We start from the raw sequence: 20,457 nt of genomic DNA on the forward strand, positions 1-20,457 counted from the left end.
AATTACATACTATGTCATCATAATAAAAAATATAGATCGTGTTCGTATCTAATTGGGATGAGGACCACTGATTCAGCATCATCTATCTTAGAATGGGTTTGTTCTGCTCATGTAGCGTGTCTCTTATGTTTAGAATGCATTATATCTATCATATATAACATAAAATACGACATAAATAATGATAAAGATGCATCGCTAGAAGTTTGATTTAAATCCCAGAGAGAGAAATGGGGTTTAACGTCCACTCGACACAAACTAGGTCATTTCGGGACTAACATGGTTTAATTTTATTTCAATAATTCGCTTGCGCGTAGGGGTCTTTAGCAGTGGGAGGAAACCGGAGGACCCGGAGAAAACCCACGAGGTTGGACAGGCGACCCTACTCCTTGCCATGTACAACAGGGGATTCGAAACCACGCCAGTTGACTCAATGAAAGACTTTATGATACAGCGCGCACACGCTAACCATTCAGCCATCCAACCCCCCATGCATCACTAGAAGCTTGATTTAAATCCCAGAAAAGTAAGGTATAATACTTATATGTTGTAGATATTAATAGACTGTTTGAATAATGTCTCCCATGAAATGCACCAACTTGGCTAATAAAGACGGGCATACCCCATACAGTGTGCTATGAAGGAAATTTTGCCAGGACAGTAACACAGCAGCCTACGCTTATTTTGAATTCAAACTGTCATGGTTCCAATGTGCTAACAGGACCTCGGTTTTTCATCCTATCCGAACAACTAGACACTTTGTATGCTAAGCCCTCCTACTTGCACCATGTTCAGTGGTGTAACAGAACTACAATGCCAGGCCCTCCCTCCTACCTGCACCATGTTCAGTGGTGTAACAGAACTACAATGCCAGGCCCGCCCTCCTACCTGCATCATGTTCAGTGGTGTAACAGAACTACAATGCCAGGCCTGCCCTCCTACCTGCACCATGTTCAGTGGTGTAACAGAACTACAATGCCAGGCCCGCCCTCCTACCTGCACCATGTTCAGTGGTGTAACATAACTACAATGCCAGGCCCGCCCTCCTACCTGCACCATGTCCAGTGGTGTAGCAGAACTACAATGGGGTTGAAAGCCCTACTTCTCTGCATCTAATAAGCTAAAGAAGACATGAAATGAAATGAAATGAAATGAAATGAAATGGGGTTTAACATACTACTGTTCTGCTCCAAACTGGGCTAATGAAGACGAGCATACGACAAAGAAGACAAGCATAAACCATGGAGTGGGCTATGAGCAACATTCTGCCTAGACAGTGGCACTTTATCGAAGGTCAAGGTTACAGGGTAGCTCTATTGTCTGTCCCATCCAGTACCAGATTTAGTTGAAGAGAGGCTCCAGGCCCGAAACTTTGAATGGCACACTAAGAAAATGCTAAGAACCATGTGATCCCAATTGAGTTTTCACTGGTGTCTACTGATAAGTTCATAGCTGTGTTTTTCTTCAATTAGTTTGAGTCATTCTGTGTGTCTATGACTTGCCATGTTTTTATTTTACACAATTCAAATATTTTTAATATATATTTAGCCAGGTGTGCCACTATTTTTTTATGTGTTCCGTTGGCAAAAAATGGTTAAGAAGCACAGCTCCAGGCTATTCCACTTATGAGGCCCCTCCCTCACAATCCCCCACCCTCACGAATAGAGGAAGATCAAAGATTTGTATACTTTTACAAAATTTGCGTTCAAGGAGCAGCCATTTTGATGGGAAGTTACGGTCCAATTTTTACGAAATTCAAACTCAATCATCATCAGGGTGTAACGATGATATATTTAAACGATTTTTAAAATCGAATAAAAATTGTGACCTCTAGATGGGCCACAACCTTGATATTACATATTTTAATACTATTTGTGTACAGGGAGCAGCCATTTTGTCCGTCAATTTCGGTCTGAACTCAATCATCATAATGGTGTGACGGTGATATATTTAAACGGGTTTTTGAAATCAGATAAAAATTGTGACCTCTAGAGTGACCATATGCTAAAAAGGGGATATTTTGTTCAATTAGGGGCCATAATCTAGGGCCTTACAGTCCGATATGCGTGAATATCAAAAGGAACCAAGATCTTTGGGTTACAAACATAAGTTTCAAGTTTCATCAAATTTGGATGAAAATTGTGACCTCTAGAATGTCCACAAGCTATAATTTCGTACAATCAGGGGCCACAATCCATGAAGTTACGATTCGATAAGTTACGATTGAAAAGAACCGAGATCTTTTGGAGATAAATCCATATTTCAAGTGTCGTCAAAATCGGATAAAAATTGTGACTTGTAGAGTGTCCACAAACATATTTTGGACGGACAGATGAACAGGGGGTATGACAATATCAACAACATGAAAATGTGGGCGTATAAAAATTGTGACCTCTAGAGTGTCTACAAACAAATTGTGGATGGACGGACGGATGGGGGCGACGACAATATACGTCCATATGAAAATGTGGGCATATAAAAATTGTGACCTGTAGAGTGTCTACAAACAAATTGCGGATGGACGGACAGGGGTGATGACAATAACCGTTCACATGAAAATATGGGGGTATAAAAAATGACAAACATTAGAAAATATAACATTTTTATTATGTTCAACAAACCATGTAACATTTTGGACTTGCAACAGATATTGTATACATGTACAATGGCTTTTATTAATTTTATTCATTTATTGCATTTCATTCAATCCATCCTTTTATCATTTAACAACAATACATGTATTTACACTTTGATTATAAAGTTTAACAAAATATTTCTGAATTTCAACAAAAATATACTAGGAGAATAATAAAAACATGAGGCCATACTATAAAAAATATTTCTGATTCTCAGGCAATCCTTGCTTAAAAATCTGATGCGGAAAGGTGGTTTTTGTTTTTGTGTTTCTATTTTGTCAAATCATCTCTTTACTGGGCTGAATGACTTTTCATAAACGTGACATTTCAATGACTTTTCATAAACATGACATTTCAATGACTTTTCATAAATAAGACATTTCAATGACTTTTCATAAACATGACATTTCAATGACTTCTCATAAACATGACATTTCAATGACTTCTTATAAACAAGACATTTAAATGACTTCGCATAAACAAGACAATTCAATGACTTCTCATAAAGATAACATTTTAATGACTTCTCATAAACATGACATTATAATGCAATACATGTTGTTGTTTATATTATCCAAAATCATTTCTGCTTGTCAAAAACATTTATCAGGATTGCGTATTTAATAATTTAGCCTATGGAAACTTCTCGTGGAACATATCTAGATTTCTGTAATATTTAGGATGATTTGGTTTTATTTTTAAGTGACTCAGATCAGGTGTAGCTGAGAAACAGAATATTTTTTTATATGGCCTAATATGAACATTTTTTTTTTTTCTCCTAACAATTAATCTTCTAATATACTATTTTTGGGGGATTTCAAACCTGTTTTCATTGACCTTTTATCATTAAAATATACGACTATATTTATAAGTATAAGAAAGTAGTTGGCAAAAAATATAAATATTGTTATATGCTAGTATATATATAATGCTTACTATACATGTACATATATAAACATATTCAATTATTGGTCATATATGTGTGTCTGTGTGTGTGATGCCATGATAGCAAATGAGTCGGACGACGCAAGTCTTTGTTTACGACATTCATGTATGAACAAAACTGTCAAAATAAGTTAAAAAAATTTCATTTGCTTTATTTGACTAATCTAAATTTTTACCTTTTGTGTTATATTATTAAAAAGATATTTTTAGCCAATTTTAAAATTTTGCGACTTCCGACTCATTTTGCTATCAATCATATGTCACATGTTCTTCAATTGAAAAAGATCAGAAATTTATTATAAAAGAATTATTTTACAAATAAAGGCTTGAGAAACTGTAGAACTAGAATTAACAAACATTAATGAACAGTTTGTTCTTTGTCCTTAAATCGTCTAGTAATTTTTTTTCTGCAATTTCAAATAAAGTTTTCACCAATCTGATTAAAATCCTGGGCCCTTATTCACGAAAACTTAAACTAAGATACAATCGAAATTTTAAGAAATACTGCAATTCGATTGGCTGACCAGTAAAATCAATTTGCATATATTCAATTTGCATATTGGTCAACTTAAACTAAGATACAATCAAAATTTTAAGAAATACTGCAATTCGATTGGCTGACCAGTAAAATCAATTTGCATATATCCAATTTGCATATTGGTCAGCCAATCGAATTGCAGTATTTCTTAAAATTTCGATTGTATCTTAGTTTAAGTTTTCGTGAATAAGGGCCCAGATCTATATTTCGTTTGATTTTTTTATACATTAAAACGAAATTTTGAACTATAAAAAACGAAATGAAATAAGATGTGTGTTTTAATCAGATTGAGTAGTCACGTGTATATAAGCAATTTTTAACAAATAAATATTGTTATAGGTGTATAGATATATAATGCATTCTTTACATGTACATAAATATACAATAGTATGTCGTTCATTCATTTTGTAACTGAATACAGCCATAAACTATAACATATATTTATGGAAAACAGCAACCCTTGTAAGAGAGAGAGAGAGAGAGAGAGAGAGAGAGAGAGAGAGAGAGAGATGGGGTTTATAACGTCCACTCGACACAGACTAGGTAATTTCGGGATTAACATATGGTTTAATTCTATTTCAATAATTCGCTTGCGCGTAGGGGTCTTTAGCAGTGGGAGGAAACCTGAGGACCCGGAAAAAACCCACGAGGTTGGACAGGTGACCCTACTCCTTGTCACGTACAACCGGGGATTCGAAACCATGCCAGTTGACTCAATGACAGGCCTTATGATACAGCGGGCACGTGCTAACCATTCCGCCATCCACCCCCCCTCCCTTGTACGATCATTAATTTGATCAAAATTAGATTACGATAACAGTCTTCGTACTGGCCTTTTATCTGAATTATAACAAAAACTACAGAAGATACAAAATTCTACAGCCAGATTAGTTTCCAAATCACCAAAATATACTAGTATATCTCCAGTACAGTTCTCACTATAATAGTTAAAAAATAGATAATGTAAATAGAATATGCTGAAAATTTCAGTCAAATTGCTCCACTCTGAACTGAGATATGAGCTAGCCTCGATCATCATTTTTAAATTTGGTACAACAAAAAAAAAAAAAAGTTTTGATTATCCATTTTTGTGTTTAATTATTTTTCAAAAAATGTATTCCAATCCACTAAATATCGCAGGCTAGCATTGGCATCAAGAGTTGATTATGGTCTGGATAAGATAATAAATGTCTAATTAATAGTTTATATAACATTTCACGCCTAAAGAAAGACCTGTAATAGACAGATTTAGCTCTTATGCATGTTTAACATATAGTTCAATTTTATTTGAATAATTTGTTTGCGCGTAGGTTTGTTTTTAGCAGTGGGATGAAACTGTAGGATCCAGAGAAAACCCACGAGATTGGTCAAGCGACCCTTCTCCTTGTTAATAACAGACCTTATATTCTAAAGCGCACACATTTGACCACTTGACCTACCAACTCCCAAAATATCTAAGTAGCTGTTTTCCATAAGTATATGTTTTAGTTTATTACATTCATTAATATTTTGTTCTTTTTCCTCTTTGATCTTGTGAACAATTTTCGTTCACGACATAAAAGTAATTCTCACATCAACACATCACAGAATTTTAAAAAATATATTAAATTATGAGGAATAAATATTGTTATATGTTAGTATATATATAATGCTCACTATACATGTACATATATAAACATAAACACATGACCAATAACCTATCCAGTTGAAAAAAAAAGAAATTGAAATTTATTTCAGAGTATTATGAAAAATTATCATTATTAAAATCCTTGACAACTAAGAACTAAAAATAAGGGCTAGATTTAAGCATGGTTTGATGGTCGACAGTGAGACATTAAGAAATAATATATTGATATGGCACGAGAACGTTAGTCCGAGTGTTAAGTTAGTCTGAGTGTTGTTTCAATATAATTATTACACAATGTCTTGCTTGAGACCATTAAACGACTTGAAATACAGAAATTATCCAGAACGTGTATTTCAATGAAATCCTCACAGTAGTTCAATATTTCATCTCTTATAGCTAATGTACGATTGACACATTCACCATACATTATTTGAAATAATGGTACTTAATATCAAAGTATGACGTCACATTATTCTGATTAATACAGATCTATATTTCGTTTCGCTTTTTTATACTTTCGATAGCCTCTACTACATGAAGATCTGACCAGTTGTAGTGGAAGGTCGCATCAGAGGTCAATACCAACAGCTTTTGACCCTATGACATCAGACATTTGATAAATCAATCAGCGTTGACGTTTCTAGTAGGTTGCCCACATTTCGTGCAGCTCACGCCGTAACAGACTGTTTCATTGGCTAATCCCCACATCATCCAGAACTCTTCCAGATCCTAGTGTAGTAAAAACAAGTAAAATGAAATTTTGAACTATAAAAAACGAAATAGGATCTGTGTTTTAATCAGATTGGATGTCACATCTGTATTTTAATCAAAATAATCACTGAATGAGTATTTTCTTGTTGTAACATAATAAAAATAAACAATAACATTCATATACTCAAAATATTTCAACTAAAACAAAATAAACATTCGTCTTGGTCACAGTGTGAGACAACTTCACGATAGATTATGAATGAGAGAATAAAGTGGCATTATGGAAGATTAGATAAAGAGCTGACAGTTCTCACAATAATAGTTTAAAAAATAGATAATGAGAAGGGAATATGTTGAAAATTCCAGTCAAATTACGTCACTCTGAGCCGAGTTATTGCCGTTACAAGAACAGTGTAGCCTTGATTGTCATTGCTACAATTGTTACAATAATAAACAAAGTTTTGATTATCCATTTTTATAGTAACCAATCGCAAAACGTATTTAAATCTACTTAATATCGTAGCGATCCGAAGGCATCGATTGTTAATTAATGTCTAATTAATAATTAAGTTTTGATTATCCATTTTTATAGTAACCAATCGCAAAACGTATTTAAATCTACTTAATATTGTAGCGATCCGAAGGCATCGATTGTTAATTAATGTCTAATCAATAATCTATATAATGTTTAAGGCATAAAGAAAGACCTGCAATAGGTAGATTTAGCTCTTACATAATGTATGTTTAAATGAAATGTTTGTAAACTGTGTTTCATTTATGTATTACATGATCTTTTGGACATGATTTGAAAATGCTGGTTCTCTATTAAAGATGCATCTTCTCATTGCAAGTCTTTCTTTTGACCTAAAATGTTATATAAACTATTATTTAGACATTTACTCACATGAAAAGCTTATTATAATCAACTCTCTAGATCATCGGATGACCAAGAATTAAATGGATTTGAACACTTGTGAGATTTAAAAATTTAACAATCAACGCTTAGCCATAACTTCTATTTTGAAACCATTATAACAAGAACGGCCAGCTCCTTTATCTAAATGTTACATAATGCATCTTTAAAAATAAAAACCCAACAAACGATTAAATCTTAATTCTTGATGAGTAAGTTTTTTTGCAATGATGGTTTTATGAAATACCCTTATAGCAAGAACTGCCATCTCTTTATCTAAATCTTACATCATGCATCTTTAAAAACAAGCCTGGAAATAAGGCACCTGTCACTGACAATGTCAGGCACAGATTCAGGCTTTGTCAGGTACAAAACTTCTGGTGCCTGTCATTTTGTCCGGAACTGATTTATTGATATTATTAATGCATGTCCGACACTAAGTTGAAAATTTCAGGTACTATTTCATTAGAGCCTGACATTTTGTCAGGTACATGTAAAACCGATATTTCCAGGCCTGTTTAAAAATAAAACCTAACAAATGATGGTTTTATGGAATACCCATAGTATATGTGAAGAAAAAAAGATAAATTAAAATGATCAAGATGAAGGATCATCCCAAAACTGCCCCAGATGCCACAACCTGATTAAAATACAGATTTATTTTTCATTTCGTTTTTTTTATATTTTCGATGGCCTACACTACATGAAGAGCTGACCGGTTGTAGTGGAAGGTCACGTCAGAGGTCATATGAGCGGCTTTTGACCCTATGATGTCAGACATATCAGCGTTGATGTTTTTAGTGGGTTACACACAGTTCTGTGCACCTCACACCAAAAACATGCCATAACAGACCATTGCATTGGCTAATCGCTCACATCAACCAGAACGCAGGTTATATAACAACTCTTCCAGATTCTAGTGTAGTAAAGACAAGTAAAATGAAATTTCGAACTATAAAAAATGAAACGAAATAGGATCTGTGTTTTAATCAGATTGGAGATGCCCCCCCCACCCATCCAAATAACAAGGGTCTTTGATTAGATCCCAATTAATTTCTAAGATTGAATAAGAAGGTAAATTAGGAGACTGGGTTGTGCGTTGTTTTTAGGTTTATATAATATACATGTATGTCATAACATTCATTAAACATAAAAAACATTAAATGAAACATCTTTCTAAAGCGGTGGACAGATTAGCCAAATCATTCGGTCAAATTCTATTCGGCTGAATGGGTGGACACACTAGGATCCTTCGCCCGATTCACCAGTCGATTGAATCACCTTTCACGTCACATGATTAAACTTGGCGGCGAACATGTCGTCAAACAATCACATGACTTTTCAATATCAGCGGTGATTGGCTTATGAATTCTACAATTGGGTGAATGCTTCGGCAAAGCAGACACACTAGGCGAATATATTCGGCCAAATATATCAATCATGTTTGATTTGGGCCGAATCATTTGTCAGTGGACACACTAGGTGAATTTCGATGCCGATTGATTCGGCCGAATGATTTGGCTAATGTGATCCGTGATCGCAAATTGAGTCACAAATTATTATTTAGAAATAGATGAACAAAAATGTCAAAATAGGCTAAAAATATAAAATAATTTAGTTTGCTTTATTTAAATTTAAACTGTTAGCTTGCATGTTAAATCATTAAAAAGATGTTTTTAGCCTATTTTAAAATTACTGTATCGTAAAAAGGTATTTTTAACCTACTTTAACATTTTTGTTCGTATCATAAACGATTTGCACGATTTCCAACTCATTTTGCAAATTTCAATATTGTTAAGAATATCAGTCAAAAAACGTTGAATTCCATTCATTTACGCAAATATGCCTCCTTGGTATCCCAAGTGGTATCGCTCGAATCATCTCCACTAAACCCTGGGTCAATTCATGGGGAAGACACAGTCAAATTGTCTGCCCTTGATACTTGTGCTATTTTTATCGACCAATCATTTCGGGGAAGGGGAAGTAACTCTCATTTTATTGCAACTAAGATTATATTAGTAAACAGTGACGCTAAGACTGGTATGTAAACTGTTTTTTTGATTGGTTAGTAGAATCAACCTACGACCAAGGGCAGATAATTTGAATTTGTGAAAACCCTGTGAATGGACCCAGGGCTTAGTGGAGTAGAATGGAATGATGCCACTTGGGATACCGAGAATGACAAATAGGATGAACGGAAGAAAAAGTTTCAACACTGGGCATCCACAGTAAGATGTGGTCAAACTAAGACAGTACCATTTGTAATTTTTGATGAAAATTTTTGATGGGCCTCTTATTAATTGGATTAAGAGCGAAAAAAGTGAGTTTAACATCCACTCAACACATACATCTTTCGGGACTAACATATGGTTCAATTTTATTTCAATAAATCGTCTGCACGATGGGGCCTTTAGCAGTAGAAGGGAACCGCGTCAGTTGACTTAAAAGGGCAAGCATTATATGAATCGGTCATCTAACGCGCCTCTCTGTTAAAGAACATTTGTCTTCAAGTGACATAACTAAAACGACATACAATTTCACAAAAACAACACCAAACTCATGTTTAAACCATATAAAAATATCTTAGCCTCGTCCACCATTGCAAAACTAATACAAGCTTACATGTAAAGCAGTATAACTCTTATAAAACAATATATTTTTCACCAGCACAGCACCATAATATCGGATTCTTTAACAGAATGCCAAGCGTTCCAACATACGTACAAACTATTTTCAAAAAATAAAACACTCTATTTGCACTAGGTAAGCACCATAATATCTTAAATCAATACTAATATGAACACGAGTTTATCAATAAATAAACATCTATAAAAACAAGATAAAAATTTAATTGCACTTACTGGGGGGATGGCGGGATTGGGGGTCGGGGTATAACTGTAGATACACAACAACCATTTAATCTAACATGTTTTTCATGTTATCAATAAGCAGGGTGGCCTCTACTACATGAAGATCTGACTGGTTGTAATGGAAGGTCATGTCAGGGGTAGTACGAGCAACTTTTGACTCTATGACATCAGATCATTGTTAACCAATAAGCACTGATGTTTCTAGGGGGTTACGCTGAAAAGTCGCCGTAACAGACCGTTTCATTGGCTAATCCCTCACATCATCCAAAAGGCGGGTTATATAACAACTCTTCCAGATCCTAGTGTAATAAAAACAAGTAAAACAAAATTTTGAACTATAAAAAACGAAACAGGATCTGTGTTTTAATCTTGATGTCCAATAGGGCATATTCCTGGTCGGACGTTTCCCTACCTGCATAGGACATGTCCGACATATATCAGCAAAACAACATCCATGAGTTAGATGTTTAATCCTTTTGTTTACTTTCCTAAAAAAATCTGGGAAAAAGCTAACGTTACGGCAGGAAAATATAATTTTTTCTTGGTATCGACTGAAAATCACAGTGGCTAAATGAAAACAAGAGGCCCATGGTCTAAAGATTCAGTGATATAGAACACTAAGAATATATGAAAAATTTATATGATTCAAGATACGCCTGAATGATGCTGTGGGTATTAAATAATAATTTCTAAAAAGAAAACAACAACAAAAAAAAAAAAACAATAGTTAGAAACAATAAAGACAATCAACAAAAATACAGACTTTAAAATGAAGAATTTGTAAAAACAAACTTATGGTTATTTAGAATGAACATCGCATGAAAATAAAAAATACCAATAGCACTTATTATGGTTGGATATTGGAGGTTTTCCCATAAACGGTTAAAAAAAAGAAGAAATAACAGTCAAAATGCCAATATAGCATTTTTCTTTACCCTTTCTGTACGTCTCTGCATTTTCATATATTTCTGCAGCATTATCATAGAAACAAAATATGAACAATTCAATCGTCTACCATTAAATAGAATTTTTACTAGTTATGACCACAAAACGGAGGACAAACTTTGTACTTTTACCAGTATTTAGGCCAAACCAATTTGATTTTTTTATCTTCGTGGCCTTGATACATAAATAGCCACTTGAATCATGTGAAAGATGTTTTGTTTGAAATTTCAAAAATTAATAATTTGAAACTAAAAGCTTTTAAACAATGCAACCGAGTACCTTTGGTTTTAAATTAGTCTTTTACCTGAAGAGGATCATTTTTCACAGGTGTTCCTGAAGATCAGAAAATCAAATCAGTGTGGCCATACCTGGGGTTTTTTTTACCAGCCAACCATATTTAAGCACTTTCATGATAAATTAGGAAAATGAAAGTAGAGTTACTTAAGAACAAGATACATTAAACAAGGGCATATTCATCATTTTCCCACAGAATGGAAGGCTGGGTTGGGACGGGAGGGGGCAGCATATCACCATGTGGTTTAAAATGGTGATCAGTTAATTGCACTATTGGGTATGTGGTTGATGTCTGAACGAAACAAGGGCGTTAAAGAGACCTCTCCCCTAACCCCAAATATGGCAATGATATTGGATATTAATGTTTTTTTTAGGGGGATTGAGGAGGGGGAGGGGCATCTGTTACATTCTTTAAATGCATTAAAAAAATTAATGTCTGTTAAGAAATGCCTTGATGAACGAGTTTTCAACATATCTTTGTGGTTTTAACTCTGGCATCATTCAGGACTAATTCAGCACTAGTTTACTAATCAAATAGATAGGTAACCATCACCATTGATGACACTCCACAGATGAGGCTAATAACTTGCTTTAATGATTCTCTGAAAAAAAGAGATTAATATGGATAATTTAATTTACAACTAAAATCATGGGAGAGAGAGAGAGAGAGAGAGAGAGAGAGAGAGAGGGAGGTCTAACGTCATTTTGGGACTAACATGGTTCACTTTTATTACAATAATTCGCTTGTGCGTAGGGGTCTTTAGCAGTGGGAGGAAACCGGAAGACCCGGAGAAAACCCATGAGGTTAGACAGGTGACCCTTCTCCTTGTCATGTGCAACCAAGAAATTAAAACCACACCAGTTAACTCAATGACAAACCTTATGATGCATCGCGCACAAGCGCTAATCATTTGGCCATCCAATCCCCCCCCGGACGATGGAAGATGGATAAAAGTTTATGAATGCAGCTAAACAGGGAGGTAAACTGATCAAGGGCAATAACTATGACATTATTTATCGAAAATCATTGAAAATCTAGTGTATAAACACTATGCGTATGAATTTTAAGTTAAACGAATGATAGTTTTAGCTAATAGTAGGTGATGGTTGGATGGGGCGATGACAGTTTACAACCGATTTCAATATGGGTGTATAAATAAAATTAAAATGAAATGGGGTTTAACGTCCTACTGTTCTGCTCCGACTGGGCTAATGAAGATGGGCATACGCCATACAGTGTGCTATGAGTGAAATTTTGCTTTCGATTTCCAACTGTCAATGGTTGTTTTTACATGCATACGTTGTCCCTTTACAGAACCTCCATCCTGCACCACTGACAAGGGGGAACCACTCCGGAAAATCCCAATGAGAGATAGAGAGAGATGGGGTTTAACGTCCACTCGACACAGACTAGGTCATTTCAATAATTCGCTTGCGCGTAGGGGTCTTTAGCAGTGGGAGGAAACCGGAGGGCCTGGAGAAAACCCATCAGGTTGGACAAGCGACCCTATTCCTTGTCACGTACAACTCAATGACAAACCGTATGATACAGAGCAGCGCGCATGTGCTAACCATTCGGCTATCCAACCCCCCAAAATCCCAATGAACTTTCTCGTCCAATACCAGGATCGAACAAGGGACATCCAGGTTAGCAATCCAACGTCTTACTCACTGACCCACCACAGCTTCAACACCTGTGAATACCTTGGCTTTATACTACGTTTGTTTGTGAAGTTCCGATAGTTAAGTATATACTTACCGGCCTTTTCGTTCTTGTAATAAATCAGGTACTACAGTAACTAAAGCTATATATAAAAATCCACCAGATGTAAATGGTAAAATCCAAGCAGTTCTATCACCTAGCAAAACAATATGGCATTAAATCTTTGAATAACATTTAGTTATTGGGACACACTTTTTATGGACAAAAATTACTGATGTATAGTCATATCGTTTTTTATTTCAATAATTCGCTTGCGCTAGCCTAAGGGTCTTTAGCAGTGTGAGGAAATCGGAGAAGATGGCCGAGTTTTATCAGAACTAGTCATTTGCACTTTTTAAGTGATATGACAATAACTGGAATCGAGAATTGTTTTTTTGCCTAGATGGCGTAGAGATATTACCTGCTGCTTCTGGTGTTTCTGCACATAAAGCTGTTATAGCTCCAAGAATACCTCCTGATGCTGTTAATAACTGAAATATACACATAGACCTATAGATAGACAGAGAGAGAGAGAGATATGGTTTAACCTCCACTCGACACAAGCAGTTCAAAATACGTATATTAGTTTTACAATTTGCAATTTCCATTGCTCCACAATACCATTGTCGCAGTGTTAAAATACAGAATACAATTTTCAATAATACAAATACAGTATAATAGTTATTATTTTGCACATTACACTTCTCCACTTGGCATTTTGCCACACTGATCAGCAGTGACAATCACTGGTAAGGATGACATCGATGCGACTTAATGAGTCCCAAATATTAACTTTTTTCCTCCGACAAATTAAATTCTAAAACATTTTTTTTTATGTATTAGAAAAATAAATAAAGACGTTTGACGTATTTGTAGGTAAAAATTATTTTCTGTTTAGTGTAAATGGGTATTAAAATCAGTAAAAGGCTCCATTCCGCCCGAACCAGTAAGGTCTTATGTAAACAATGCATGTGCCATTCAGCCAATGATTGACGCCGCGTGATGAGACGTCACGTGTTGAAGGTAGTCATCTTTTACAGAGATATTAGAAGACTTTTGTAATCCTCTGTGAAACAGATTGGCATTTTGCATTATGGACAAATGCATAATAGAACTTAGCATATTAGAACCTATACCTTATATGGAATCTACGACGAACCTCATTTGCATACAGAAAAAACTCTAAATAGGATGGAAATAAATAATTTACACGATCAATCTAAAGCAACGGCAATGCTTTGAACGTTTGTTTGTTCAACGTTATTTCAATGAAATAACTAATTTGGTAAGACTTTAGTCGCTAGCCTGGAGGTCGGGTGTTCGATCCCTGCATCCAGTTTTTCCGACTTGGTTTCCCCTTGTCAGTGGTGCAGAACGGAGGGTCTGACAAGGAGAGCTGTCTAGTCCTTCGGATGAGACGAAAAACCGAGGTCCAGTGTATACATTGGAATGCATGTAAAAGATCCCTTGGCAGTTGGAATTTGATAGTGCCGCTGCCAGGGCAAAATTTCCCTCATAGCACACTGTATGGCGTATGCCCGTCTTCATTAGCCCAGTATAGGAGCAGAACAGTAGGACGTTAAACCCCATTTCATTTCATTTTCATTTTATAAACATACCTGGGCTTTGGCTGCTCTCCATCTATTAAATCCAGATTTTAATAAAATAGCAAAATCACCAATTTCATGAGGAATTTCATGTAATAATATAGCTAAAGTTGTAACTAATCCAACCTAAAAATAGAGACAAATAAATTTACAGTGGTAATATTCCTCGTAGCCTATATTGAGTTTACATAGCATTAACCTTGATTTAGAGTCAAAGCATATAAAATGGAGTTATATCCCTTGAAATTGTGACAGTGTTACTTTTAAATTTGCATTAAATCTCTTTTACATACTGTAGATACACTGTGACCAGGAAAAACAAACTATTACTGTGGTAATATACCTCACAAGCTGATTCTCATACAAAGCATTAATTTAGAGAGTCATTCTCTTATAAATAGCATATAAAATGGAGTTATGCCCCTTGAAATTGTTAACTTGTTACTTTTTCATTTGTATTAAATACCTTTTATGTACTATAGATACACTGTGACCAAAAATTTTGATAATAAGTATCACATTTACAAATACTTAATTAAATACTTGTAAATTGAACACTCATTATCAAAATTAATCATTCAGCTTTAAACTGGACACATGTATAAATTAGATGATTTTTGGTGATTGTAAACAATTTTTAAATAAAGATTTAACATAAAACAAATGTGAAAGAAATTAGTGCTAAATACACAAAATTAAATGATACAAGGATTACAGTGTTATTTCCTAGATTTGTTTAATTGGCAACACTAGTATGAATAATATGGCCTCTGAACGATGCTCTATCCAGGGGGTACGTGTGAAGGCAACGTCAAGTTTGGCATGTGGTCTGGGGCAGGCGACAGTAGGATTTGCCAGTTTTTACCATTAATTTGTACATGGAACATTACTCTGTGGATAAGAAGTTGCCACGCCTGCTAAATTAACTATTAAAGGGCATTATGGAAGATTAGATAACGAGTTGGCAGTTCTTACTACAATAGTTAAAAACTAGATAATGTAAAGGGAATATGCTGAAAATTTCAGTCAAAGTGCTCCACTCTGAACTGAGATATTAGCGATCATCATTACTAGAGTCAGTATGATAAAAAACATTGTCTCAATTATTCATTTTTAGATTTAATCATCAATGAGCGTTCAGCAGCAGATCAGGTTCAAATCCATTGAAAATCTGACACATAAGATGGCATCGAAAGTTGATTAAGGTCTTTTCATGTTAATTAATGTCTAATTAATAGTTTATATAACATTTCAGGTCTAAAGAAAGACCTGCAATAGGCAGATTTAGCTCTCGTATAATGTATGGAATCTGTGGATAAAGAGTTGTCACCCCTGTTAAATTAACTATTAATACCAACCTTTTTACTGACTAGATAACTACCACCTACAGCTAGACCATGTGTAAAATTATCTATCACATTGGCTAATAAATTTAAATAACCACTAACCTACAAATAGAGAAAGGTTTCATTCAATTTAGCCCTTTAACACTTACAGCGCCACAAAGTGCCCTAAAAGGGCTCATTAGACCTCCCCAAACCGCCCTATCCAATTTAATCCTTTAACATTTAGAGGGCCACAAAGCGCCCTAATAGGGCTCATTAGACCTCCCCAGACTGATTTATGATACCATAGTGGCCTATTCATTGTTTTACCAATCGGCTAGATTAAGCATCAATTGGCTAAAGCCAACAAAAAGTATCTGGTTAAGAGACGCGCATTGACCACAGAATTTAAATTGATGCACAGTTTTGATTTTTTGATCTATGTGTCTCTTTTAGTCAGAGCAGATCACTAAGTTTAAAATAAAAGTGATACCAGCCAACTTTTGACAATATTGATACTTACAGCGATTTTTTCTATTTTATGTAAACTGCTCTGTCTAGTTCTAGGTATTATTTGTATGTTATTTTTTATAATTTTATCATTAACTAAATGATTTCTTTGACGTAAGGTTTCTGTGGAAGAATGGCTATTATTTATCTGTTTCGTTTTATCTTTTTCCTGAATTTCTTTTATTTCATCTTCATCATCATCCTGAAAACAAAAGTATACAAGCACACATTAAAACTTATTACAAAATAGAAATGAAATGAAATGGGGTTTAACGTCCTACTGTTCTGCTCCGACTGGGCACATGCCATACAGCATGCTATGAGGAAAATATTGCTTGGGCTGCGGCAGTATTGCTTAGTCTTATATCAATTCTAATTAAGGAATCTTTACATGCACGCCATTGTGTACACAGGACCTCGGTTTTTCATCCCATCCAAATGACTAGACAGATGTCCTTGTCAGATCCTCAGTCTTGCATCACTGACAAGTGGAAACCACACTGGAAAATCCTGATGAACTTTCTTGGCCAACATCGGGAGCGAACCTGCGACCTCCAGGCTAGCGAGCCAGCGTCTTACCCACTTAGCCACTGTGGCTCTCTCACAATAGAGATAGAGATAGAGAGAGTGAGAGAGAGAGAGAGAGAGGGAGGTTTAATTTAATCTACCAGGATGGGTGATATAAGATTAGTTCTTCTGCGCATACACACATATTACACATGTTATATAACCTGCGTTCTGGATGATGTGAGGAATTAGCCAATGAAATGGTCTGTTACAGCGAGCTTTAGGAATGTTTTGCACGGAACTGTGGGTAATCCACTAGTAACATCAATGCTGATTGGTTAATCAAATGTCTGACATCATAGGGTCAAAAGCCGCTCGTATGACCTCTGACTCGACCTATCGCTACAACCGGTCAGGTCTTCATGTAGTGTAGGCCATCAAAAGTATAAAAAAATGAAACGAAATATAGATCTGTATTTAAATCAGATAGGTGTTTATCAGTTGAATAGAGGACAATATCATCAAACAATAGATAATAAATAGATAATAAATGATAATATTATCTCATATTATAGTATAAACATATACATCAATTGAAGATCAAAGAATACGTCCAATGTTTTGAAGGTATAGATTACAATCTAAATACCATCAGGTTCTTTAACAGTGGGAGGAGAACTCTGAGAAAACCCACGAGGTTAGACAGGCGATCCTACTCCTGGGAATCAAACCACACCAGTTGACAGAATGACAGACCTTATGTTCTAAATACACACTTAAGACCACTCGTCCACCCCACCATATAAAACTCTATAATGACTAACCTTATCATCATCATCATCATCATCTTTCTCACCAAATGTTTTTTCAATAATTAAAAACATTAAAATACCAGCTATAACCCATAATCCAACATTTGTATAGGCTTGAGGACCACTATCTATAAAAAGAATTGAATATATACTCTTCAAAAAGTGGTGGGTCCAAATCCATGTTTTATACCTATCAGCCACTTTACTGTGTATGAATATTTTATGTGGTTCTATACTCTTCAGAAACAATACAAAACTGCAGAAACGCACTGCTGTCTTTAGGGGGGTTGGATGGCTAAATGGTTAGCGTGCGCGCGCTGTATCATAAAGTCTGTCATTGAGTCGACTGGCGTGGTTTCGAATTCCCGGTTGTACGTGGCAAGGAGTAGGGTCGCCTGTCCAACCTCGTGGGTTTTCTCCAGGTCCTCCGGTTTCCTCCCACTGCTAAAGACCCCTACGTGCAAGCGAATTATGTAAATAAAATTAAAAACCATATGTTAGTCCCGAAATGACCTGGTTTGTGTCGAGTGGACGTTAAACCTCATTTCTCTCTCTCTCTCTGCTGTCTTTATTAGAGGTAACCAGTGTATGTTAATAACAGGCCAATTTCATACACATGAACATAAACAGTTCATATGGGCGGCTTATCTGACGGCCCCATTTCACTCGCAAAGAGATACACCGTCAAAAGTGAAAATGGACGTTTTTGATTTTTGACTTAATAATAAGTAATTGCTACACCAATCCTCCGACATTTAGCAATTCATCGTGGCATGCTCCTGATTAACCGTCAAATCATGATTTGGGGCAATCTGACCCACTCCTCTTGAAGTGCTACGGCCAATTCTTGCAGTGTTGTCATTTGACGTTGACGTCGACGAACACGTCTCTCGATCAAATTAAACGTAACACACTAAAGCAAAGATACGCTAAACAGTAAATCTTATGCAAGAACCGATAGGAAAGCAAACATGGATAGGATAAAGCATGTCAAGTGTCCATGACTATTTATCATATCACAACCTGCATAGGTATTTGCATTTCAATATCCCCTACTTTTTTTGAAGAGTATATATTGACTGAATAGATCAAGGTAAAACAGGGTAAGACAACTCATCCACATAAAAATAGTTCATCATGTGGACACAGCTCATTAAATATTCCCACGCCATCACAAACAAATGAAGGTCGAAAGTTATTTTTAGTCTTTCTCTCCCTCTGCTTTATTTCCTTGTTTTACACGGTGATTTTTGTTGACTTTTTGGTGTAGAATCGAAGAAGTGGGTTTGAAAATACATTTTTGGCCAGGTTTTGGTGAATATTCAGGATTTTGAGGTGGAAGGATACGAGGGGTCGGAAAATTGCATGTTTATTGGTCTTTACTTCCAGTTTGTGTATCTCAAGTTTTCCATGGTGAACCTCATACATGGGGTTTAACATCCTACTGTTCTGCTTCAACTGGGCTAATGAAGACAGGCATTTGCCATACAGTATGCTATGAAGGAAATTTTGCCAGGGCAGTGGCTCTATGGCTTACTCTTATATTGAATTCCAACTGCCAAGGGATCTTTTATGTGCACGCCACACAGGACCTCGGTTTTTCGTCCCATCTTGCACCACTGGCAGGGGAAACAACGTCAGAAAATCACGATGAAATTTCTCGGCCAATGCAGGGATTGAAAACGCGACCTCCAGGCTAGTTAGCCAGCACCTTATCCACATGGCCACCCTACCCCTCATTCTGTGAAAGAAGTAATGATACCGGTACTAACCTTTATCAAGATGTCCCCATGCTTCAGGCAGTAAATGTAAAAACACATCTCCTAATAACGCACCAACAGCAAAACTTAATAATAACTTTAACCTGGTTGCAGCAGCTGAAAATACCAGAAAATAAAATCTGATGAACAGAAATCAAAACAAAGAGACGAATCTGTGCAAGACACAATAACAGGTATTGTGACAACACCTGAAACACCTGACAACACAGAAAAGTCTGTCCCAGAGTCCCGACATAATAGCAGGTATTGTGAAAACGCCTGAAATTGGGTGTAACATTGTCAATGACAGACAAATTATTTCAGAGAGAGAGAGAAAGAAAGAGAGAGAGAGAGCGGGTTTAACCTCCACTCAAGACAAACTAGGCCATTTCGGGACTAACATATAGTTCAATTTTATTTCAATAATTCACTTGCGTGTAGGGGTATTTAGCAGTGTGGGGAAACCAGAGGACCCGAAGAAAACACACAAGGTTGGACAGGCAGATTATTTCAAGGCTGAGATGTTTTACACATCTATAAGATAGGTTGCCAGGCAACGAAACATACGCCCACAGCAGCTAAATCGTTCGGGCAGTCAACAAGAGTTGTCGCATATTTTTAATTTTCGGTAATGAAACATTTATAATACACTAAAATCTGATTATAAATTTGAAGTCAATCGGATATTAACTTTGGCCTCTTGAGCGTCCACAAGATTTTTCAAAGTGATCAAGGGCCATAACTCTAGCAGTAATTGT

At 35.7% G+C, this 20,457-nt stretch overlaps 1 protein-coding gene across 1 annotated transcript in view; it reads right to left on the reverse strand.

Annotated features, from left to right (window-relative positions):
* Positions 1-11,018: 11,018 nt before the first annotated feature.
* The window catches only part of LOC126815927 (zinc transporter ZIP13), a 40,595-nt gene continuing 31,156 nt past the window's right edge, over positions 11,019-20,457 (reverse strand). Inside the window, exons 2-9 of the mRNA XM_050542035.2 lie at positions 19,712-19,816; positions 17,952-18,067; positions 16,634-16,822; positions 16,144-16,233; positions 14,798-14,911; positions 13,600-13,669; positions 13,236-13,335; positions 11,019-12,078 (exon numbers count right to left, since the gene is read on the reverse strand). Coding sequence (XP_050397992.1) covers positions 12,003-12,078; positions 13,236-13,335; positions 13,600-13,669; positions 14,798-14,911; positions 16,144-16,233; positions 16,634-16,822; positions 17,952-18,067; positions 19,712-19,816 — 860 coding nt within the window. The 3' untranslated portion in view covers positions 11,019-12,002. The remainder of the gene's footprint in view (positions 12,079-13,235; positions 13,336-13,599; positions 13,670-14,797; positions 14,912-16,143; positions 16,234-16,633; positions 16,823-17,951; positions 18,068-19,711; positions 19,817-20,457) is intronic.

Source organism: Patella vulgata, chromosome 3, assembly GCF_932274485.2.
Source record: "Patella vulgata chromosome 3, xgPatVulg1.2, whole genome shotgun sequence".
NCBI classification, from domain to species: Eukaryota; Metazoa; Mollusca; class Gastropoda; family Patellidae; genus Patella; species Patella vulgata.